Source organism: Piliocolobus tephrosceles, chromosome 9 (assembly GCF_002776525.5).
Source record: "Piliocolobus tephrosceles isolate RC106 chromosome 9, ASM277652v3, whole genome shotgun sequence".
NCBI classification, from domain to species: Eukaryota; Metazoa; Chordata; class Mammalia; order Primates; family Cercopithecidae; genus Piliocolobus; species Piliocolobus tephrosceles.
Window position 1 is genome coordinate 80315011 of NC_045442.1, and position 25404 is coordinate 80340414.

Sequence of the window (25404 nt, forward strand, 5' to 3'; positions counted from 1 at the left end):
GCTAATTGGTCTTGTCAGGTGGCCGGCAGGAGCAGATCCGAGCCGTGTCATCCTCTTAGCGCCCTCACACCACACGCCGCTCCCTCCCCGCGCCCCCTCCCGCCGCGGCTGCAGTCGCCGCTACCCCCATTGTGTTCTCTGCCCTCCCCGCGGGTCCAGGGCATGCTCCGTGCCCCTGCGCCGGGCCTCGGCGGCGGCAGGCGACACTCCGCGCCGGCGGAGACATGAGGCGTGGCCGGTGGGCCACCCTGGCTCTGGGGCTGCTGCGCCTCTGCCTGGGTGAGTGGCCGCTGGGCCCCGCTGGCCGCGTGGATGGCGAGGGAGGTGGGCGCCGGCGTCACCCAGGTGGCCACAGGGACATGGCCCTGGACCACTTCCAGAGTGGGACTCGGGCTGGTGGACGGGAGCCGAGAAGTCCTTCCATCTTCCTGGCCCATTCGGTAGTGGGGAGTGGGGTAGCGGAGTAGTGGGGAGCTCCGGGGCGCTTCTCCAGAGCCGGCATCCTAGAGCCCCAGGGTTTGGCGTCCGGACCCCCGCTGCTCTCCGCTTGCTGGGAAGCAGAGCTGTAGGCTTGGTGGCAGCTCCGATACTGCGTGGGGCAGGGGATAGTGCCCCGACTCGCGGCGTGACCTTGGCTAGGGCACTGCCCCTCTCTGAGCGCGGGTGCAATCTGCCCATTGATGAAGGAGGGGTTGGATTGCTCCCCGGGCTCTAAGCGCCCACATGCTACGTGTCCCTGACAAGCCCGAGCCCACCGGAGGTGGAGTGGGGGTCAGGGGCATCCTCTGGGCGGCGCCCCAGGGGGGTCCCTCGGTGCACTTGGGTTGGGGAGGCGGAGCGCCCTCCTGCCCAGTAGCGAGGCCTGATGCGGCACTGAGCTGGTGCGAAGCTCCCTCCTGGTGTCTGGGTGTCCGTTGTCTGGGTGTCCGTCTGTTCTGTGTTCTTTTCCCAGCTCAGGCCAATTTCGCCCCGCACTTCTTCGACAACGGGGTCGGCAGCACCAACGGAAATATGGCTCTGTTCAGCCTCCCAGAGGACACGCCTGTGGGTAAGTAGCCCTGGCACCGGCTCCCGATAGGTCTCCCTGAGGGGTGGCTCGCATTCCCCTGGACACAGGGACCAAGCCAGTGATTCACCCAAGCCTGTATATGCGCCCAGCGCCAAGTTGCTGCGCAAGGCTGGGGACTCCTTGTTTTTCTCCAAATTCCCCTAGGCAATGGCAGGAAAGAAGGTCATTGCTGCCATGGAGACTTAAGCCTGGCCAGTCCTGGAGACCAGGGCTCCCGCCCACAGACAGGGTCGCCCTGCGGCAGGCCGCTGTAGGAAGTAGGTGATAAGGTGCTGCCCCTTATGGCTGTGTGAACTTGAACAAATGTATTTACCTCTCTGAGCCTCAGGTCTCTAGGCTTTAAAACGGCGGAAGAACATCCAACTTGCTGAGATCTGCAGAGAGAGGCGAGGAGAAAGGGGAGATTTCACACTCCCTCTCCCTCACTTTGTGGCCATTGGGAACCCCGGGAAAATGGAGAGCAGAGCAAAGCAGGCATCTGGCTCAGAAATCCCTGCAGAACCAGGTCCAGGCATCGGGGACAGTGCTGCACTGTGGGTCACCCCTCCTGCCTTAATGGCTGCCTTATGGCCTTAAAGGCCTTAATTCCCCTTCCCTATACCCAGGAGTCCCTCAGCCTTGGATCCTGAGAGCCGAGTTATTACCAGGCAGGGCAGAACTCAGGCACTACAGTTAGGCACAGCAGACCTGCACCTGCTCTGTAACCCGTGTTATAGATTACAATCTGGAAAGTGGCTGATCATCACATCCAACTGCTGTGAAGAGTAAACATACAAAGAGGCAAGCAGCCAGCAAGGGTGAGGCCAGCGATGAGCACCCAGTTCAGGGCAGCACCTTTGGCACTGAGTTGAATTGTCACTTTATAAACAGCTGAATCATTGGTCCTGAGCAGCTGCCACTTTTAGGAAAAAGTTGGGTCTCAGATTCTATGTCTCTTCACTGTGTTTCCTTCCAGGCTCTCATGTATACACCCTGAACGGGACAGACCCTGAGGGAGACCCCATCTCCTACCACATCAGCTTTGACCCCAGCGTTAGAAGCGTCTTTTCTGTTGACCCCACTTTTGGAAACATCACCCTGGTTGAAGAGCTGGACAGAGAGGTATGGGGAGGTGTGGGGAGTGCTGCAGGGCCGCTGCCTGCAGATAGACCTCGGTGGGCTGAAGTTCCCCTAGAGCACTTTGGTTAGAACCTCTCCGTAGAGTAGGGGATGAGGGGGCACACCCCAGGCACATCCAGTCTGTGAGAGATCTCTGGGCCTCTTGCCATCAGCAGAGTGGGCTTTACTTTCACGCTCCTCGTTCACACAGAGCAAAGAGTGGGCTCCTTTAATGAGTACCTGCCAGCCCTGCTAATCTTTTAAGCATGTTCCATTAAAAATAAATCTGTTTGCACTTTGAGGTTTCTGAAAGAAAGCTCACAAAGTGATTTTTCAAGCCTGTCCTGGGAGAGGTGCTATGGTGCACAGGAACTCAGAGCAGGTCAAGGCTGAAAAGGGTGGTTGGGAGTGAATCTGAGTTTGGCAGGACTCCTTCGCTCTACACATTTGTGAACTTGCAGGCGACAGGGTATGGCCTTTTTCAGACCGTACAGCAGCCTGGTGTGTGGCTAACTGGACCTCAGCTGTGGGGATGCTGCCAGTTCTGGTGACAGCCTCCATTAGCTGCAGGCCAGGGTAGAGAAAGGAAAGGGAGGTCTCAGGGACTGCTGTGGGGACATAGCAGTGGAGCCTGACTGTGCTGCCAGTACCCCACTCCCTGGCACCCGCGGGATCTGGCAACCTCCGATACCCCACCCCACTGAGGCCTCACCATATCCTGGGGAGCACTGAGACGCCATGGATGTGAGCCTCTGCAGAGACCTGGAATGTGGAGAGGCGTGGAGAGAGAAGGCGAGAAAAGGGAAAAGAAAGAGGAAAAGTCTTTATGGGACCTTGAGCACACTAAGGTCGGCGTCTCGCCTCACTGTGGCAAGAGAGTCTTTTCTGTTGGCGCCCCAACAGACCCTCTGGGTCTCTGAGTTTATAAGAACCCCAGACACAAAAGTCCCAAATAAGGCCTCAAGCATGGGGGGAGGCAGCTTTCTACTCTGCCAGGCATGCTGTCGCCACCACTCACCCTGATCCAGGGATCCACTGGCACGCGCAGGCCTCCTCTGATGGGTGCGTGGGGCAGAAGGAGCTCCTCCCAGCCACAGGGGTCCTGTGGCGTGTCAGACCCCTGGACACTCACTCAGTCCCTGTGCTTCACAGAGGGAAGATGAGATTGAAGCCATCATCAGCATTTCTGACGGCCTGAATCTGGTGAGTGCACACCCAAGGCAGTCCCCGGCAGCCTGCAGTATTCAGGCCTGAGAAGGGTGAGACTAGCATGATTCCTCCCCAAGCCTTCGTGGGGGCTTTTCTGCAAGTTTAAGCCAGGGCCCAGCAAGACCTGCCCAAAGTACCCGCAGGAGAGGGCTGCAGCAAGGCCAGAGAGGAAGGAAGGAAAAGAAGGAACGGAGAGATCAGGCTCTCCAAGCTGAGCTTCTCATGGGTCTAACCCACATTCCACATCATCTCCTCAAACTTGCCCTCCCCATCTGCCTCCCTGACCCTGGTCTTGGCCTCCTGCTCAGTCACCTGAGCTGAACACCCCACAGCAACCATTTTCTCTCAGCAATCATCAGTGCTCCCTGGATAACTCAACAAACCCCAGGGGCTCACTGGCCTCCAGGCTCCCCAACTCCAATTGCCTGAAGTTGTCACTACGGAACAGAGTCAGATCTGCCCACTCTGAGGCTCAGAAAGCACTAACAGCTGGCCTCTGCCACTGGCAGGATGAAAACCAAGCTTCGGTCTGGCATTCCGGGACTCCCCGTTGGGCACCATCTGCCTCGCTGCCTTTTCCCTCATATCCACCCTACCCAGGCCATAATCTAGCCATAAATCTACTTCCATCCTCTCAGCTCACCATGCATTCCACTCCTCTTTGCCTTGCACATGCAACCCCTTCTTCCCGGCACACCTTCCTACCTCTTTTCTTCTGGCAAACCTGTCTCATGGATTAATTCTCACTCCTCTGAGAAGCCCACCCGCTCTCGCCACCACAGCCCAGGAACTCTCAACCCCATTGGACGCATTTCCACAGGCTATGTGTGTGCGCTGGTGCAGTGCAGGGGCCCCGCCCTCAGTGCCTGGCATACTGCTGCTATCACCTTGAGGAGATCATAACGTGTTTTTTTAATATGCTGATCTTTGCCCTGATATCCCAGCCACCATGACTACTGCAAAATAACACACCATTAGACTGTCTCCTGCCTCCAGGATGAAACACAATGTTTGGCACTAAGAGGCTGCTTAATGTTTATTGCATTAATGAATAAAAGAAGGAAGGGAGGGGGAGAGAGAAAGGAGGGATGGGCAGGGACGTGTACCTTGGAGTGTTAGAGGTCGCTATCCATTCAGCCCTCAGAAGGTCTCATTGCGCTGGCTCTTGACCCCTCTGCCCCTTCTCAGGTGGCCGAAAAAGTCGTGATCCTGGTGACCGATGCCAATGACGAGGCGCCCAGGTTCATCCAGGAGCCTTATGTTGCGCTGGTTCCTGAGGTGAGTGAGTAGCTGCTAGAGGGGCCAATTGTCCCACCCAGGCCCATAGCCTACCCCTGGGGCTGCTCTGTGGCCTGCCATGGCTCACTGCCCTGTGGAGAACCTCTCTGTCACCACCTGCTCCCTCCCACATTTGCTTTTATTCCAAAGACAGGTTCATTTGCTTTTTTCCATTATAGTCATAATACACGTTCAGTGTAGACTTGTGAAATATGTAGAAAAGTAAGAGAAATGAGAGTTTTCAAAGTCACCCTCACTTTCTCCAACCTGAGACATTGTTAAATTTCGGTGTATTTCCTTCTAGTCTTTTTGTCATTATACAGCTCTGTTTTGTTTTGTTTTTCTGTTTGTTTGGCATAGTTGTGATTATACTAAACATATGCTTTCTATAACCTGTTTGCACTTAAGTTATAACATAGGCATTTTCCTCATTAATTGTAAAGTTTGGGCAGCTATTGTTTTAATAGCTTCCATCAAGTGAACGTCTATCATTTACAGAATCATTCCCTGATGTTTGGATATTTAAGGTGCTCTAAATTTTGCTGTCATGGACACATCAACTTCTGAGCATCAGTTTTGTTTTTCATTAATTAGGATTCTTTCCTTAAGATACAGTTCAGGATTTGAAATTACTGCATCAAAAGCACACATGCCCACGGGGTGTTGCCAGACTGCTTTTCCAGAAGGCACCTGTTTGTTCCTTCCCTGCAATGGAAGGGTCTTTCTCCCCTGCCCCTTGACAACACTGAATTCTCAAAGTTTAAAATGTTTGCTAATTCAGGCCGGGTGCGGTGGCTCACACCTGTAATCCCAGCACTTTGGGAGGCCGAGATGGACAGATACCCTGAGGTCAGAAGTTTGAGACCAGCCTGACCAACATGGTAAAACCCTGTCTCTACTAAAAATACAAAATTAGCCTGGCATGGTGGCGGGCACCTGTAATCCCAGCTACTCAGAAGGCTGAGGCAGGAGAATCGCTTGAACCCAGGAGGGAGAGGTTGCAGTGAGCCGAGATCACACCACTGCACTCCAACCTGGATAACAAGAGCAAAGCTCCATCTCAAAAAAAGAAAAAAAAAAGTTTGCTAATTCAATAGGAGAAAGATATCTCATTCTTGCTCTAAAATGCAGGTATATGGTCCCTGGTGATCCTAAATATGTCTGTAGTTATGAACCATCTCCTCCTTTTTGAATTGCTGTTTCATAGGTAGACCCTTTATCTGTTTGGGGTGTTGGTGTTTTCTTCTCCCTCTCTCCTTGAGCGCATCTCCCAGCCCCTCACCAAGTCTTTTGGCTCAAATTTCCCTTCCCTCTTTCCTACACCTCCTCTGAGTCCCAGCCCCCATTGGGTGCTCACACACTTAAAAAAAATTTTTTTTTATTATTATTATACTTTAAGTTCTAGGGTACATGTGCACAACGTGCAGGTTTGTTACCTATGTGTACATGTGCCATGTTGGTGTGCTGCACCAATTAGCTCATCATTTACATCAGGTATATCTTCTAATGCTATCCTTCCCCCCTCCCTCCACCCCACGACAGGCCCTGGTGTGTGATGTTTCCCTTCCTGTGTCCAAGTGATCTCATTGTTCAGTTCCCACCTATGTGTGAGAACATGCAGTGTTTGGTTTTCCATCCTTGCGATAGTTTGCTGAGAATGATGGTTTCCAGCTTCATCCATGCCCCTACAAAGACATGAACTCATCCTTTTTTATGGCTGCATAGTATTCCATGGTGTATATGTGCCACATTTTCTTTATCCAGTCTATCATTAATGGGCATTTGAGTTGGTTCCAAGTCTTTGCTTTTGTGAATAGTGCTGCAAAATAAACATACATGGCTCACACACTTTATCCTCAATTGTTCACCTCTTTTTGGTGCTTCGCTCCCCTGACCCCACTGCTGCATGCCTCTATGCCTCTGTCCCCCTGAGAATGCTGTCACTGTCTCTGACCCTCCCCTGTGGCTGTGACCCCCTCAGGACATACCTGCTGGGAGCAGCATCTTTAAGGTCCATGCGGTGGATAGGGACACAGGCTCTGGAGGGAGTGTCACCTACTTCCTGCAGGTAAGGCGGGACACACAGGACCTAACCTGGGGCTGGGCCAGAGGGGACTCCTGGGTGGCCCCCACCTCTATCACCCAGGCCCTTAGGTCGGTGCCTCTACGATTCCCGAGGAGTACACAAAGGGGTGGGATGGACTGGAGGGGATGTGAGAGGGACAGAAGCCTTCTTCCCCTGATGGGCCCATCGTGGCTTCCTCTAAGTCAGTCTGTCCCCTCCTTCTTCCCACATCCCCAGGACCCTCAGCCCTCCACGTCCCCAGCCCTTTCCCCAGGGACTGCCACATGGGTGGAGAACACCATGTAGGCCCAGAATGGTCAATAGAAAAAAAGAGCAGAAGAGACAACACTCAAAAGAGGCAGAGCTCTGAAGCCCCTAACAACACAGGCCCAGAAGTCCCCTGGACTGCACGGGTGCTGGAGAGACCCCACCCCTCACCACTCACATGACCTTCAGTGCATTATCTAACTTTCCCAGCTCAGTTTCCTCATGTTTCCCATGGGAGAGATAAAAACACATCTTTGTTGCATTGTTGTGAAGACTACGTACGTGTAAAGCCCCCACTAACAGCACCTGGCACAAGCGCCCGACACTACCTAGCCAGAAGGGTCCCCAGGGACCCCACCAGAGGCTGGTGATCCCTGCCAGCCTCCTTCAGGCTGCACACCCTCTCCCCCGATGCCAGGCTGCTTGGGACTGCCCGGGACTGCTCCACAGTCACTTGCTTGGTGTAGGGTTTGAAGGCCCCAACGTTTTTCTCCTTCACTGTGTCTTTTAATCCCTGGCTCCCTCCAGGTTAGATCACTCTGCAGACATTGCCACCTGCTGGACCCTCCAGGCCAGAGCTTAGCCCAAAGCTTAGCCCAAGAAAATTTGTTTTCCAGCTAAGCAGGGAGAAAAGCAAAGGCCCGAAAGGGAACGTTGTGTTTTTGACTGAGGGTGTGGGAGGGAAAGCCCCAAGTCCTATGAAGGAGAACCTGCGACCAGAAAAACTGAGCACTCTGAAGCAGGAACCTCAGCCCTGAAGTCCTGTGACAAGGGGCTGTGAGGGCTCCCTTCAGAAAGCAGAGCGGGCATTCCTGGGGCTGGCCTGCGCTCTTGCTGAGGTCCAGCTGGCCCCTAATTCTTATAGAACCTGCACTCCCCATTTGCTGTGGACCGTCACAGTGGTGTGCTGCGCCTCCAGGCTGGGGCCACTCTGGACTACGAGAGGTCCCGGACCCACTATGTCACCGTGGTCGCCAAGGTAACGCAAGCATCCAGTCTCTCCTCAGCCCTTGGGTTGGAATGGAGTTAGGCTCTACAGGGGAGCGGGGGCAGTTTGGAGAGCAGGAGACATGACGGACGTGGGAAAATAGGGAGCAGCTGCTCGGAATCTTTCCTGCCCGGACTTAGTCTCCAGGGAGGCTGGGATCTGTGGGCTGCGGGACGGCATGTGCTTCCTCAAAACTAACAGGCCAGGATCCCCTAGGTAAGACCAGGTGGGATGTTCAAGAGAATGGTGTCCCCCTCACATCCTCAACAACATGGCCTCCAGGCACCTCCATCTTGCCGGCCAGGCTTGCTCACTCACCTCCTCCTCTCTGTGTGCCCAGTCACCCCTTCTGAGCCTCAGTTTCCTCATCTGCCCAGCCCTGAAGTTGAGGAACTCAACTAAGTTCCTCATATTTCTGAAGTGGTGGTGTGGGAAACATTGGAAACCAGCAGATGCCCACCAAAGCTTCATCCCCTACAAAGAGTGCAAAACCCCGCTGGTCCCTCTAGGCCCAGCACTTTCTTTTGCAAGCAGGCCCTTGCTGGTCACAGCCTGGCTTACAGGCCATCCCACTACAGCCTGTACCAGCAGGCCCGAGTCAGCCTCGCCTGCCCATAGCGGCACGGGCTGGGCTGGGCTGGGTGCACATCTCTGTTATGATGCTCAGTGCAGGGCCCAAGTCTTGCTGTTGTGGGTCCCTGACACTCAGCACAAGCCAAGCACAGAGTAGATCCTCAGGAGGTGCTTGAGGCTTGGGTCCTGGCTGGGAGGGGGAATTTAGCTCTGAATGCCCCCTCTCCTGCCACTCATCTGATATGATTTCTCTGGAGAGAGAACTAACCCCACTTGCAAAGGAATGGTGGCACTTTTACATTCCCAACACTCCCGTGAGAGGAGAAGTATCTCCGGGTGACACAGAAGCAAGCAGAAACTTGGAGAGGACAGCTGGCCTCACAGTCATAAGGGGGTAGGAGCCAGGTTCTCATGGTTTCTGTCCAATTCCACATCGCAACTTGTCTTCACTCTCCGTCTGTGGCCCCCGGTTCTTCCGCAGGATGGCGGTGGGAGGCTTCGTGGGGCTGATGTGGTGTTCTCAGCCACCACCACGGTCACGGTCAATGTGGAGGATGTTCAGGACACGGCCCCTGTCTTCGTGGGCACACCCTACTACGGCTATGTGTACGAGGACACCCTGCCGGTGGGTGGCTGTGCCCCTCAGCCAGCGTCCCCTCCAAATGCCTCCTGCCCTGACCCTTGTGATTTTAGGAACCCCCTGCTGGAGATGGCTGGGCTGGCCTCGGTCACCCTCCTCACACAGAGGCCAGCTCTGGACTGACCCAGCCTCAGGCCATGAACTGGACCTTTTGCCCCCAACTGCACCATGAGCTCCCCATGGGCAGAGATCAAGCTGGAGCCTGGCCTCACTCGGCCACAGCTTAAGAACTCTGTGCAATTGAATTGCATTCTCAATTTGCATTTGTCTGATTATGCTTTACTTTTCTTTTTTTTTTTGTATTTTTTTAGTAGAGATGGGGTTTCACCGTGTTAGCCAGGATGGTCTCGAACTCCTGACCTCGTGATCCACCCGTCTCGGCCTCCCAAAGTGCTGGGATTACAGGCTTGAGCCACCGCGCCCGGCCTCTATGCTTTACTTTTCTTTTGGAAACGGAGTCTCACTCTGCCACTAGGCTGGAGTGCAGTGGCACGATCTGGGCTCACTGCAACCTCTACCTCCTGGGTTCAAGCAATTCTCTTGCCTCACCCTCCTGAGTAGTTGGGACTACAGGTGCACACTGCCATGCCCAGCTAATTTTTTGTATTTTTAGTAGAGGTGGGGTTTCACCATATTGACCAGGCTGTCTAGAACTCCTGACCTCCGGTGATCCACCTGCCTTGGCCTCCCAAAGTGCTGGGATTACAGGCATGAGCCACTGCGCCCGGCCTATTATTGACTTTATAAAGCAAAAGGAAACACTTTTTGAAGACCCAGTGGTGGAGACAAGCTCAGAGTGAGGGAGAGAGATGCTGGACTGCCCTGGGTAGGGGCTGCAGGGTGGGCCAGGGTGGGTCCAGGCCATCCCACTGAGGAGCTAAAGGGAGAAGGAGGTGCTGAGGGACAGGGCTCAGGGCAGGCTCCAAGGGAGGAGGCAGCACCTGGGCTGGGTTCAGTAGTAGCCCGGAGTTGACCAGAGAGAAGGGCCTGTGTAGGGGGGCTTAAGAGGGGACAACAGGCAGAAGTCAAGCAGGCCTTATACAGTTGGGGCTGCCCTACCGTAAAACCTTCCAGCAGTACCAAAGGCCCACAAGATAAAATCTTAATTCTGGGACCTCGCATTTGCGATCTGGCCTCTCTCCCATCTGTCTTTCCCCTCTCCCCTCATGTACCTCAGGGGTGGGATGAAAGCAAAAGATAGAGAGGGCAGTGACAGTAAGGCTAGAGAGTAGGGAGCAGTAGAGGCAAGGGCTGAGTGTGGTGTGTGGGCCAGAAGTTGGTGCAGGAGGCCTGAGAATCCCTGGGCAGCCCAGGTACTGACCCTTACTGGCAAGGAAGAAGCAGGGGCTCAGGTTATCCCTCCAACCCTGAAGGCCAGTGGGTGCTTAGAGCCCCTGCAGAGGAGAAGAGGGTCATGCTCCAAGGCCACACAGAGGCCTGACTCTTTCCTGGGTGGGGGTAGCACCTTCTTTTCATCATGGGGACATTGTTTGGGGAGGGGAGGGTTCCCATGTTGCCCATCAGGCAGCGGCTGCTCCTGTTTCCCCGAGGGCTCAGAGGTACTGAAGGTAGTCGCCATGGATGGAGACCGGGGCAAACCCAATCGAATTCTCTACAGCCTTGTGAATGGTGAGTCTGAGCAGCTTTGGGGGCTGCAGCTTTGATTCTCTAGGTGACCAGAACAAGGTTCCCCAACCTCTCTAGATCCCAGCTCCCTCGCCTATAGGACCAGGAGTATAAGACACATGCAGAGGAAAGGCTGTGCCCAAGACAAGCAAGTGTCTGGGTTGTGTATTTCGGCCCCTGCCTGTCATGATATCCAACAGCCAGGAGAGCATGGGGCAGGGGCGCTGAGAGCGACACGGAGGTGCTAACCCATGCTCCTCTCCCCCTGGATATTTGCTCCTTGATGGGAATGCACGGCAATATTTCTCACTTTTTAAGTGGCTATGTATTTTCCTCATTCTTTTTAATTGTTATCCCACAGCATATAGCTGAATTAAATGAATCAAATGCAGTGGTGACGTGGCATCTCCCTAGTGTTAGCCCTATATATGGACAAGAAAAATGAAGTTCAGAGAAGCTAAGTAGGCATCCCAAGTTCCCATCATTGTATTTGAACCTGAGCCTGCTAGCTCCACAGTCTGTGCTCTTCCCACAGCTGGGCAGCAACTGAGCCAGATGAGCTGTCCCTGGGCTAGGCCAGGGCATTGCACCTGGTGTCTGGTCCCAGACGTGTGCATGTCTATATGCCACAGCCTTTCTCTAGGACATGCCTGTGCATACTCACCTTCCAGCAGCTCACATGAGGGCAAACCTGCCAGCCTCCTTTCCCCAGCCTCACAGGACCTCAACTGCCTTCCCTCCCATCACCACTGCAAACCTTTACCCAGTCCCTTAGCACCCACCCCATCTCCTGCCTGTCCCACTGCACACCCTCCGTCTCCTCTCTTTATTTCCTCCCTCCTGTCCCTTCTTTCCCCACTCCCCTTCCATGACCCTGTCTCACTGTATGTCCTCCTGATTCCTTTCTCTTTTCCTCACACACACGCACACACACAAATACACACATGTGCACACATGCACACAGGCACACATATTATTACGCATAAGAGAAGGCACGCAGTATGGAACGTGGGAGCTGGACAGAATTGAGTTCAAGTCCCAGATCTGCACTAGCTGTGTAGCCTTAGACAAGTTACTAAGCCCCTCTGAAACTGTTTCCATGTTGACAAGACACAGATGACAGGATTTCATTCTATGAAGACTTCGCTAGGCAATGCAGGAGGAGCCTGCAGCATGACTCCCCTGCGCCTCCCTGTGGTCTTGTGCAGAACTTCAGGGTGCATCTCTCTGTGACAGGGAGCGACGGAGCCTTTGAAATTAATGAGACATCGGGAGCCATCTCCATCACTCAGAGCCCGGCCCAGCTGCAGAGAGAGGTGTATGAGCTGCATGTACAGGTATCCTCCCTCCAGCTTTGTCTTCCCTGCCCACCTTTGACCCTGGAAGGCTATAAAGATGATAAGACCCAGGCCCTCTTTCCTGGGGCCCATAGTTTGGGGAGGAGGCTAGATGTTGTTCTAAAAAGCACCAGCGCCAGACATGAACTCACAAACAGGGAGTCGCAGAAAGGCAGGAGAAGGTGCGACTGAAGCAGCAATGCCTGAGCATGGGTGGGATCCTGCAGGTACATGCTGCCAGAGATTGGCATTGGGTGGGTCAGGGTGGAGTGAAAGCATTCCAAGCCAGGAAAGTGCAGCAAGCCCAGGCTGGAGGGGAGAGCACTGATATATTGGGGGAACAACACGGAGTCAGGTGAGGCCAGAGCAGAGAAGGATGGGCAGCCTGGAGAAGGAGGAAAGGTGAACTCCCAGGCTGGGGTCAGAGGAGCAAAGGTCCTGAATGGGAGCTATGGATCTGTCGCTAGAGCTGGGCATGTGACCTGTGAAGTCACACAGGGACTATACTTAGGAGGATCCCACACTAAGCTTAATGCTCGCTGTTTGCTGTCTTGGAATTCTTAATAATTTCACCAAGGGACCCTATATTTTTATTTTTCACTGGGCCTGCAAATTATGTCGCTGGTCCTACTCAAGAGCAACAAGGAGCCATTGGAAGGTTTTCAGCAGGATTACAGTCACTTGGAAAGTTCACCTGGCTACTCACCAGATCAGTGGGGATCCCACATTTGGAGAGTTGGGCCAACCAAGATTTTCAGGATCCACTCCTGGGCATAGGAATTCAGTGTGTTTGGGGCAAACCCAGGAATCTGCATATTATAAGCACCCAGGTAATTCTGGCACCAGTCCCAGCCCGAATTTGAGAACTCTGGTCTCAACTTGGGTTCAGAGGGAACTGGATGAGAGGTAGAGCCATTGGCCAAGGTAACAGAGGAAGAGAGCCTGTGAGGCTGAGGGGAGGTGGGATAGAAGAAAGGGACAAATTGAAAAGTATGCATGAGGCAGATTGCACAGAATGAGGAAACTGGTGACTCTTGAGGGAAAGGGATGGGAGAGGGATAGATGAAGCCCAGGTGGTCCTGTGCCATCAGGAGTACAGGACAGCACACAAGTGAAGTAAGTGAGGAAGGATGCATTTGAATGCTTGAGGGACATGCAAGTTCAAACATCAAAACTTGGGCACACAGGTTTGGAATTGTGGGAGAGAATGTCAACCTACAGGTAGCTGTAGAAGGCATGGGAGGGAATAAAGGCACCCAGAGGAAGAAGAAGAGAGAGAACAATCGACCAAGCACAGCTGTGGAAGCTGTGTGAGGAGGCTGAGAGCGAGGAGGAGGAGAAGGAGAGGGGCAGGTAAAGGAAACTCAGGAGGGATCAGAGAGGTTGAGAAGAGGATGTAGAGAGCAGAGTCACATTGCTGTGAGACTAGAGCCCTTGAGAAGGAGAAAGAGTAGCAGTGCCAGATGCAGCGTGGAAGTCAGAGTAAAGTATCGGAATGAGGGGTGGGGTGAGAAACAAGAGGGATAGCAGTGAAAGTGTGAAGGAGTAGAGTACAGGGATGGTTATTTTAAGATACATAAGACCAGAGCATGCTTACAGAACAAGGGAAAGGAGGTCTTGAAGAGGTTTGTAGGATATCTGCCACGTGGTTCACAAGGTGCCTATAGGTTCTTGGCCCTAGCTTTGTAGGCTGTATTAGTTATCAGTTGTGTAACTACCCCAAACTTAGTGGCTTAAAACGATACACATTCATATCTCATAGTTTCTGTGGTTCAGGACTCCAGGCTCAGCTTGGCTGGGTCCTTGGTCTCCAGGACCCTCACATGGTTGCAATCAGATTGTCAGCCAGGACTGGGGTCTCATCTGCAGGCTTGACTGGAGAAGGATTGATTTCCATGCCCACCCAATTATTGGCAAGACTCAGTTCCCTGTGGGCTGTTGGACTAAGAGCTTCAGCTCCTTGCTGGCTGTTGGCTAGAGGTCACCATTAGTCTCTGTCAACCGTAGCTGCCTGCTTCATCAAAACCGGCAAGAGAGACTTCACAAGACAGAAATTGCAATCTCTTATCGTCTAATCATGAAGTGATAGCTTGCCATCTTTGCCATATGTTATCAGTTAGATCTAAGTTGCTAAGCCAGGACACACTGAAACAGAGGGGATTATACATTCTACAAGGGAGGTAGGAGCTGGACCGTCTGAAGGGTCCACCTGCCACACAGGCCATAGCCACTTGTACCCATCCCAGGTGACCGAGATGAGCCCTGTGGGGAGCCCAGCTGCCCAGGCCACTGTCCCAGTCACCATCAGGATTGTGGACCTCAACAACCACCCGCCAACATTCTATGGAGAGAGTGGACCCCAAAACAGGTTTGAGCTGTCCATGAATGAGCACCCGCCCCAGGGAGAGATCCTGCGGGGCCTCAAGATCACCGTCAATGACTCCGACCAGGTGTGTGGTCCTGCCCCCCACTCTGGTTTCCCACAAACAGTATGGAGCCAGGGTCCCAAGCTAAGTGGGTCTGCATCAAACTGCCTTGCGTATGTAGCAGGGGCCAGGTGGGCCACAAAATGAATGAAACAGGAAGTTGTAACCAAGGGGGAGAGGAGGGAGAGTAACCAATCAAAGACTATCTGCTTAGCCTAAAGGCATTCACAGTCCCTTCAGAAGGAAAAGTCAGATGCAGAAACTCTCTTAATAATATCTCCCAAGGTTAAGGGCATGTGAAGACTTCCATATAGTATGAATATGAATTTCTATCATCATTCATCTTCCTTGTTTCCACTCTCCAAATTCTCTAGGGAGCCAATGCCAAATTCAACTTGCAGCTGGTGGGGCCCAGGGGCATCTTCCGAGTGGTTCCACAGACAGTCCTGAATGAAGCTCAAGTCACGATCATTGTGGAGAACTCAGCTGCCATTGACTTTGAAAAGTCCAAAGTATTAACCTTCAAGGTAGGTGGTGCCCTGAATTCACTGCCCTGAATGGGAGGGTCCCAGGAATTCATACCAGCATCTTGGTTCAATCCTGAGGGGGTCTCTTGTCACTCTCTGCCCTTCCTGGCCCTACTCTTTTCTTCTCCAACCCTCTGCCCCTCCTGCAGATTGCTCACAGCCTCAGCCTCACTGAGCTTCCTGGCTTCCACACCACAACCAGTTCCAGGAATGCAGGTGGTGGTGTGGGATCAAAGGATAACTACCAATATAATTTGCCATGTTAATATTTGAATGAACTATTTTATTATCACAATAGATGTTTTATCATATGCCTTGACATTTGTCATCTCTTCTGATAACAATCTTAGCTGAAGAGGAAAAAAATACTTCTGTGATATCATTTGTAATTACGTAAAATCATAAATGTATTATGAAATGCATATTATATATGAACATTACTTTTCCTATTATATTATATATGAATATATATAATATGTTAATAGGGAAAGTAAATACTTCATTGACACTATTAAAATTATCTTATTTATAATTATACACATATACACACACTCTCCTATAGCCTGCATCATGCTTAAAAGTGAAATACTATTATAAAAGCAATCCATGAAATTAGCAAAAAAACATGGATGCCTGCTAACACCACCATTGTTTAGCACAATTCCTGAAATAACATTGTTCCTGGATAAGGAAAGGAAATAAGTTCAAACTTTAGAAAGGAGGAGACAAGACAGTCATTATTTGCAGGTGATGATTGTTTGCTTAGAGAATCTGAGAGAAAAGACAAAAAAAAAAAAAAAGACAACTCTTAGAAACTCAGCAAAATTGCCAACATGGCTGATTACAAAGTTAATGCACAAAATCCAGTAGTTTTCCTACATACAAAAAATAATAAGAAAATGTGGGATAAAAATTATCTTTTACAATAACAACCAACACATAAAATTTATAGGAATTATCACAAGAAATATGCATCATGCAAATGATGAAAAATGCTAAATTTTACAAAGAGGCATAAAGAAAGAGATGTAAAGGCACACCTTGTTTAAAAAGTTCAAATTCTCCTTAGGTTAATAAAGAATTTGGTTGGGCATGGTGGCTCACGCCTGTAATCCCAGCACTTTGGGAGGCCGAGGGCGGCAGATCACTTGAGCCCAAGAGTTCGAGATCAGCCTGGGCAACATGGCAAAACCCCATCTTTACAAAAACTGCAAAAATTAGCCAGGCATTGTGGCGCATGCCTGTAGTCTCAGCTACTCAGAAGGCTGAGATGGGAGGATGGCTTGAGCCTGGGAGACAGAGGTTGCAGTGAGCTGAGATAGCACAACTGCACTCCAGCCTAGGCAATAGAGCCAGGTCTCGTTTTCTTTGTTTTGTTTTTGTTTTGTTTTGTTTTTGAGACAAGAGTCTCACTCTTTCTCCCAGGTTGGAGTGCAGTGGCGCGATATTGGCTCACTGCAACCTCCACCTCCCAGGTTCAAGTGATTCTCATGCCTCAGCCTCCTGAGTCACTGGGATTACAGGCACACACCATCATGCCGGCTAATTTTTGTATTTTTAGTAGAGATGGGGTTTCACCATGTTAGCCAGGCTGGTCTCGAACTCCCGACCTCAGGAGATCCACCTGCCTCAGCTTCCCAGAGTGTTAGGATTACAGGCGTGAGCCACCGTGCCTGACCCGTTTTTTTGTTTGTTTGTTTGTTTTTATTTTTTTAAAAAAAGAATTTAATGTCCCCAATTAACTCTTCCCTAGAATTTCATTTGGACAGGTGGCAACAAGGCTTGACAAAATGAAACAGGTTTTTTTTTTTTTGAGACGGAGTCTCGCTCTGTCGCCCAGGCTGGAGTGCAGTGGCCGGATCTCAGCTCACTGCAAGCTCCGCCTCACGGGTTTACGCCATTCTCCTGCCTCAGCCTCCGGAGTAGCTGGGACTACAGGCGCCCGCCACCTCGCCCGGCTAGTTTTTTGTATTTTTAGTAGAGACGGGGTTTCACCGTGTTAGCCAGGGTGGTCTCGATCTCCTGACCTCGTGATCCGTCCGTCTCGGCCTCCCAAAGTGCTGGGATTACAAGCTTGAGCCACCGCGCCCGGCCAAAATGAAACTGGTTTTTATATGGGGCAGTAAACTTATGAGAATAGTTAAGACAACTGGAACTGGAAAGGATATGCAGCTCAGTGGAACAAAATAAACTGACCCCAATACAGATGGGAATGATAAGAAAGCTGGCATTACAAGCCAATTGATGGAGTAGGGGGTGATGCCAGGCCTTAGAGGTGACCCTTGCATGAATTGGCAGCTGTGAGGAAGATTGGGAGACATGGCAGATGGATGTCAGATCAGTCCTGGGGAGATGAGGTGGGAAGGCTCTCCACAGGGTGAGTGCCCACCCAGACATGTCCTCATTTTCCTCCCTTCCCAGCTCCTGGCTGTTGAAGTGAACACCCCGGAGAAGTTCAGTTCCACAGCGGATGTTGTGATCCAGCTCCTGGACACCAATGACAATGTCCCCAAGTTCGACTCCCTCTACTACGTTGCCAGGATTCCTGAGAACGCCCCAGGGGGCTCCAGCGTGGTGGCTGTCACAGTGGGTTGGGAACTGGCCCAGGGACTGGGTGGGATAGGAGGCCTTGTTGAAGCCAGACAAATCTGGAAGGTCATTCCAGTTTGAGTGGCAGAGCCCACGCTCATTAGCTGTCCTTGGACAAGCTACTTGCCCTCTCTTAGCCTCAGTTTCTTCATCCATACAATGGATATCACAACACCTCACAGAATGCAATGAAGATATACATGTAAACAATAATCACAGGGCATGGGACCCATCACCTCTTCCTCATTTATAAAGGAGGGATGAATGTTTTCCAGATCTAAATCTCTTGGCTGTTTCAATACTTAAAGCTTCTTGGAGGAAAACTAGGACTCCCGGGCAGGTCTCTCCACCAATTTTTCCCCAGTTGGGCAAACCTCAAATCCCCTTGCTTTGTGGTTGAAAGCAACCCTCAGGGCATGGGAGCTGCCAACATACCCTGACAAAGAGGCAAGTGCCACCTAGGGCTCTTTCTCTTCCAGGCTGTGGATCCAGACACAGGACCCTGGGGTGAAGTGAAATATTCCATCTACGGGACTGGGGCAGACCTGTAAGTAGATCCAGAATCCAGGACAGGGACTTGGGCAAGGGGGCTGGAAGGCTGAGGGTGGAGGAGGTCTGTGGCAGAGGCAGGAGGGGCCTGGGAGGGACAGGAGCCTGGGTGAAGAGGAGTGGAGAGAGGCAGTGGAAAGCTGAGGCAGAGGATGAGGAAGGTCAGGGCCCAGAGCCTCAGGAGCCAGGCAAGCAGGGCTGGCTGGGGAAGGAGCAGGCCATAGGAAGAAAGACAGACTATAAATGGAGTTGTTAAGCTGGATAGTGACAGATGGGTGAGTGCACGGGTGGATCTACCTCACTTAGACTGCAAGGATAGGAGGGAGCAGGTGGGACACTTTGGAGGAGCTGCATGACACCTCACTGCTGCTTCAGGAGGCAGCTCATTGTTACAGGCATGTGCGTGTATGCACATATGTGTGTATGCGTGCACACCCATGCCTATGTGCTCTGCCTGGCAGCTTCCTGATCCACCCATCCACCGGGCTTATCTACACCCAGCCCTGGGCTAGCCTGGATGCTGAGGCCACTGCCAGGTACAACTTCTATGTGAAGGCAGAGGACATGGAGGGCAAGTACAGCCTAGCTGAGGTGTTTATCACACTGCTGGATGTCAATGACCACCCCCCTCAGTTTGGAAAGAGCGTTCAGAAGAAGACGATGGTGCTAGGGACCCCAGTGAAAATTGAGGTGAGTTTCGGAGGCAGCTGAGCTCCCCTAAAAGCCTGGGTCCAGCAGCTGCAAGAGATACTGGGGCATAAGAATTTCATTGAAGATAAAAGTTATTGGCTTCCCACCATGGACAAGGGACTTTAAGACATTTTATGTATCCCCATCCCCACCTCAACACGGAATTCAGCTCTGAGAAGGAAGACATTGCTACTCAACAAATGAAGAAAACAGGCCAGGTGGATTAAGTGTTTGGCTTGCCTTCACACAGCTGGTCTGCCTGCTTTCGAAAGAGTGGTTTTCTCACTGCATTTTGTCATCTTGCCAATGTGGCAAAAAGGATGAACTCTGAAACCCAGCAGACTTGACTTTGGATCCTGACTCCCTTTCTTATACCTCCGTATCCATGGACAAGCCATTTTGCATCTAAGCTTTCATTTCTGCATCTGTAATATGGATTCACCAATATTTGCTTCCTAGTCTTGTCCTGAGAATGGAACTGGGTAGCACATGTGTAAGGCCTATGTAGACCCTGGCTTATAGGAGGGCACGCATTCTATTCCTTTCCCAACTCAATCCTCTCAAAATAGGATCAAGACCATTTCCCATCAACCCAGCAAGCCCCATACGACATGCTGATTTAGCCAGTGTACACAAGGATGGTCCCTAAAGCCCAGCTCTGTCTGTCTCTCCCTGTGCACAGGCCATAGACGAGGATGCAGAGGAACCCAACAACCTGGTGGATTATTCCATCACCCATGCAGAGCCAGCCAACGTGTTCGACATCAATGCCCACACGGGGGAGATCTGGCTCAAGAATTCCATCCGCTCCCTGGATGCCCTGCACAACATCACACCTGGAAGGGACTGTATATGGTCCCTAGAGGTGCAGGCCAAGGACCGGGGCTCCCCATCCTTCAGCACCACAGCCTTACTCAAGATTGACATCACAGATGCTGAGGTGAGTACAAAGCCATGTCAGGGAAAAGGGATTAGAGGACCAGCTCAGACCTCTCTGCAACGTGGGCAGACAGAGAAGGACCATCTCCAGGCTTCCTTCAAAAGACACTCAGTGTTATCAAAGGCAGCTTGTGCCATCAAACACAGGCTTCGGAAGGGGGCTGAGCTTCTAGTTTAATACTTATTAATGGTGTGACTTTGGGCTTTGCTAAGCCTCTGTTACCTTTCCTGTGAAACGGAGGTAACGATGGCTTCTTCACATGGGTGTTGAAAAGCAAAGTGAAATCATTATGTGTAGCTCTCAGCTCAGCGTCTGGCAGAAAAGTAGCCACTTAAGAGGTTTCTGATACATCTGGGCAAATGGGCCCCCCTAGCCCTTGCCACAATCAAAGGCAGGTAATCTCCTACTATCTCAAGGACAGAGTCCAGCTAAAGCAGGAGTTCTGAATCCAAAACAGGTTGTTTGCATTGCATTCCGTCTGAGCTTATTGTACTAGAGAGTGGTCTGCACCATGCAGTGTCTGCATGCATTTTTCTGGAGAGCTGCATGCATCATGCTCTCTCTGTGTGCATTTTCCTGGACAAAAGCCCATGGTGCCTATCAGATTCTCAAAGGGACTCCTGACTCCAGAAAGTTTAAAAACCATTGTGCTTAAGGAAGCACAAGCCTACTCTGTACTCCAAGGACCAGGTGGGAACTGCTGAGTGCAGGGGCTGACTCTCTCTTTCAGACCCTTTCGCGGAGCCCCATGGCTGCCTTCCTGATACAGACCAAGGACAACCCCATGAAGGCCGTGGGTGTGCTGGCCGGCACCATGGCCACCGTCGTGGCCATCACTGTCCTCATCTCCACCGCCACCTTCTGGCGCAACAAGAAGTCTAACAAGGTCCTGCCAGTGCGGCGGGTGGTCCGCAAGCGGCCCAGCCCTGCGCCCCGCACCATCCGCATTGAGTGGCTCAAGTCCAAGAGCGCCAAAGCCGCTACCAAGTTCACACTCAAAGAGAAACCTCCCAATGAGAACTGCAACAACAACAGCCCAGAAAGCTCCCTGCTCCCGAGAGCTCCAGCTCTCCCTCCACCACCCAGCGTGGCGCCCAGCACTGGCGCAGCCCACTGGACCGTGCCTACTGTCTCTGGCTCTGTCAACCCCCAGCCGACCCAACCCCCACCAAAACCCAAAACGATGGGAAGCCCCATCCAGTCAACTCTGATCTCTGAGCTCAAGCAAAAGTTTGAGAAGAAGAGTGTGCACAACAAGGCTTACTTCTAGTGCATGCCCTATGGTCCCCACTCTTTCCTCCACCCCTGACCCACACCACCCTGCTGCTCAGACAATGCTCCCCTTCCTCTCTTCCTTAAGGTCACCCCTGTTTTTTACAATGGTGTAATCCCCACTGTCCTCATGTCTACCTCCACCTTCTGGCACAACAAGAAGTTGCACTCTGACAGGGCTCTGGCCGGGGCCTTAGGCAAGACATTGGGCTATAGGATGCAATTGGCAAATACCTCCCCATCACTCAAATCCTTGGCACTGCTACAATGCCCCCCACTCTTCAGGGCTGGGAATTGATGAGAAGACAGCTCTATATGTCTTCCACTCACCAACCCCAGACCTCACAGTCCCTCGGGTCTTACTGGGAGCTCATCATCCTTAGTCAAGCAGCAGAGCCCTGGCCATGTGGAGCAACGTGGACTGAAATCTGGATCCTGATGCCTGCAGCTGAGAGCAGGAGCGGGAAAAGGAGGCTTAGCATTGTCTCAGGCTGGAGGTCTGCGAACCTCGTGGGCTGTAGGAAAGTAAATGTAGATAAGGGGAGGGCAAATGTGTGCTGAAAACACATTGACTGCAGGACTGTGCCGGGATGCATTTGAAAAGATAGAGCATTCTGTCTGGGCAGAGACTGTGGACCCTGGTGTGCCCACGTGGGACAAGGGACACAGACGTGGAAGACGGGCCTTGCCAAGAGTGAGGGCAGATGTCTCCAGCCAGGGCTGCCATGAGCCCAAAATTGTCAAAGCTGGAGCTATGGAGGGAGCCCTAAAGGCATCTAGAAGAGCATCAGGGCCCCTCTCTGAGGAGCTGCCCCACTGGCCATCCTTGAAGAGACAATTCAGGGCAGTGGATGAATGTCAGGGCTGAGATGCAGGGAGACTTCCATTTTTATCCAGCTCTTCTGCTCACATCACGTGACCTTAGGAAAGCTGTTTAAAGTCACTGATCATCTTCTTCCTCATGTGTTAAATGAAGAGAGTAAGCCCTGTCTGCCTCACTTGCAGGTCTAGGGTGAGGATTGAAGAAAATGGTGGTGATGAGGGCTTTAACCAAAGCGGCATGAATGCAAAGTATTTTTCTGCAGCCCAGTTCTCTGGGTGCAGCTCTTCCAGAAAGTATTAGGAGCCTCACAGCTACTCTGCCAAGCGCCCCAGCAGGCACTGTGCTGGGCTTAGGGGCTACCACTGGATGACGGCATTGCCGTGACTCACACACCTCTCCTTCCATTCTTCCCTCACTGCATCCCCACTGTGGTCCTGGCCAGCTACTGTCAGAGAGAACCAGAGCTCCAAGTCTCCAGTTTGCCAAGACGAAGAAAATGAGTTCCCAAGAACGGAATGCTTTGCCTGAGGCCACACAACAGGCTGGTAGCAAGGATCTGGTCTAGCCAGGGCAGACCTCATTAGCTTGTAACAACCTTCCCCAGGAGAGAAGTCGTACCAGGCCTCTGGGATTAATACAAAGAGGTTGTGCCCTGCTTTAAGGAACCTGCTATCAGGAAATCTAGATGTGTGCACAGAGAGAGAAAAGTAGAACAGTCTGCATTTGACTCCACTCACTAACAACCCCTCTAGAACACATTGATGATTTTATTTAAAGAGATTGTATGCACATGTGGCTTTCTTGATTTCTGAGACTGTGTTTGGAGGTGTTACTGAGATGTGCCAGTGTGCAGAATCCTTGCTGGAGTTTCTATAGTCCCTGACTTGAATGATATTGAGCAAGAGGTGGACTCTAGCAATCCAGGAGCCCAGACTGAGCAAACAGGTACTTTCCAGCCTGTGTTTCAGGAGAGGGCTGTGCTGGATCATGATTGGCCTCCACAGGGAATACAGCATCCTTAAAGCTTGCATGCAATCAACCTCTTTTATAAATGGAAAATAAAGTCTATTACCCAAAGGCCGCGCTGGTCCCCTGCTCCCTGCTTTCTTTTGAGTTTGCTGACCTGTGGAGACCAGTCTTTCTGACACACAGCCAAGCTCAACTTGCTTCCTGGCTCCTTCAGCAGGTGGATCCATTCTTTCACCCCTAGGTCTGACTCTAAAGAAGGCTGAAAAGTTTTGTCCAAATTGCCATGCATATATCTTGAACAGGACATTTGTGGGCCTTGTCTACTGGACTTTTCTCCCAAACAGGACAAGCCCAGGCAGGGCTGCATGGAGAAGAATGGAACCTGGAGCTAGAATTAATTGCCCACTCTCCCAACCCAGCAATGCAGCCCAGCAAGGGCAGGAATTGGGAGGCCTAGGGTGGGCGTGAAAGCTTGGGAAGCACTGTGGTCTCTCAGACAGGGGTCATAAAGACCTCTGGACTGGAAGCTCAGGCTTGCAAGTGGATCCGGGACCGAGAGTGTTCTCTTGGACAACCCCAGGAACTTGAACCAAGGCAGAGCCAGTCTTGCAAACTGGCCGTGGATGGGGAAATGCCCAGTAGCCAGCATGAGCCACACTGGGAAAGAGGAGGAGGGTGCAGCTAAACCCAAGGCACTGGCAAGTGTGGTCAGCACTGGAGGAGACCCTGCTAGTGGGGTGAGGCCAGTCAAGTCCCTGTGTTATGAATGGTGGGCCACGGGGCTGCCTGCTCAGTCCCAGTAGGACAGGCAGAGTTCCAGGCTGGCACCATGGCAGGCCTCCAGGGAAAGAGCAGGGAGGCAGGAAAGGCACACTGGGCAGGCCTGCCCATTCCTGGTCCTAAGAATGGAGCTGTAGCCTCATGGACAATAAACAGATGTGACTCCAAGGACTCTGCAGAGTCATTTTCCTCCTGCGCCTGAGCTCAGATCTTCCAATCACATGATATAACAAAGTGCTTTACAGTTTGACAGCCCCTAGGTCTGAATTCTGGTTCTGCCATTAATTGTGACTTTGGGCAAGAGGTCAAGTCTCTCTGGGCCTCACTTTCCTCATTAACACAGGTGCAAAGTATGGTTGCAGAGAGGATGACAAGAGCTAATATATGTAAAGTGCCTAGCACTGGCTTTGTATCTACTTACACAAGCTCACTAGACACTTGCCGTGACTGTGGCCCACATACTAGAACACCATGTCCTGAAAGAGAGGACCCCCTCCATGCATCCTCACCCCCTGGGATGTTTCCACCCACCTATAGGTCCAGAAGCTTTTACTTCATGCTAGGAGAAGGGAGGAGAGTGGGTCTGGAGGGAAGTGGAGAATAGGGCAGTTGCCACAGCATCTGTGACTTGTGCAGCCGGCAGCCTGCCCTGAGATTCCAGGGGGTTAGGAACAATGAGATATCCGTAAGAACCTGTGGAACTCTGTCCTCAAGCAGCTCTCCCTCAGAATCCAGCTGGAGAAGTGTGTTCAGAAATGGGAAGGAACTAGCCATGCTCTGCTTCTCTAAGGATTTTGGCGATTCTATCTTTAGGAACTAAAGGCTTTGAGGGAATCCAAGGCCAGTCCACCTGCCAGGGGTGTTGGCATCTGTTGACAGGCAGTGGCACATCCTGACAGTCTTCAAGGGCCTTGGCCACCAAGGGGTGGAGAGGGAGAATGGAGAAGATGCCACATGAGGAATGAAGCAGGAGACTGGCATGTGTCACATGGAGGACCCCTTAGGAGACTCACAAACAACCTGGGGAGGGGTTCTCTGCAGGTCCTAGTTTCCAGAATGAGGCGGTCATGGCTTAAGCTACCATCATTTGATCAATAAAGCAGAGCAGCAGCAGGCTGATGTTGTGGACATCGGTTTGATGTTATAAAATCGTGCACATGCACCTATTTTAAGGCCTGAATGAGGTTTGGTTATTTATTCATTTCTCAATAATTTACGCAGCCATTCCTAGGGTGACACATTTGGAGTATATTGTCTGTGCCAGGCTCTCTTCCAGGTGTTAGGTGTACATCTCTAACAAGATAGAAGGAAAGAAGAAAACAAAAAGAACAACATTTCTATCTTAAATCGCCTGGGACTAGAGAGGCTTCATTTTAAAAGCAAGTAGCTCTGCTTACAAATGTTTCCTCAATCAAAGGCATTTGCCTTGAACTTGTATGGTCTAAGCTCTAAATAAATAAGCTTCTCAAGGGCATGACAACTACATCTGAAACTGGAGCATCTTTTTAACATGAATTAAACAGAGTATGTGAAGGATATTAGCCTAGATAACATGTTATTACATATATATATATTTACAAATATACACATGTGTGTAGTCCTACTAAAATCTGATATTCCAAATGGCCTTATGTGTTGAGTCACATTCAAAGAAAGCACAAACTGACGCAGATGCCTGAAATGATAACA

The 25404-nt window shown here is 51.6% G+C and overlaps 1 protein-coding gene across 1 annotated transcript; it reads left to right on the forward strand.

Annotated features, from left to right (window-relative positions):
- CDHR1 (cadherin related family member 1) lies at window positions 1-25198 on the forward strand. Its single transcript, XM_023226067.3, has 17 exons — window positions 1-279; window positions 953-1048; window positions 2025-2170; window positions 3320-3370; window positions 4565-4654; window positions 6636-6722; window positions 7852-7965; window positions 9029-9172; window positions 10738-10816; window positions 12050-12150; window positions 14397-14600; window positions 14951-15103; window positions 17525-17689; window positions 18172-18239; window positions 18703-18931; window positions 19614-19871; window positions 20602-25198. Exons 1-17 carry the CDS (start codon window positions 225-227, stop codon window positions 21139-21141), a joined length of 2580 nt encoding a protein of 859 aa, XP_023081835.2. The 5' UTR covers window positions 1-224; the 3' UTR covers window positions 21142-25198.
- Window positions 25199-25404: the final 206 nt, after the last annotated feature.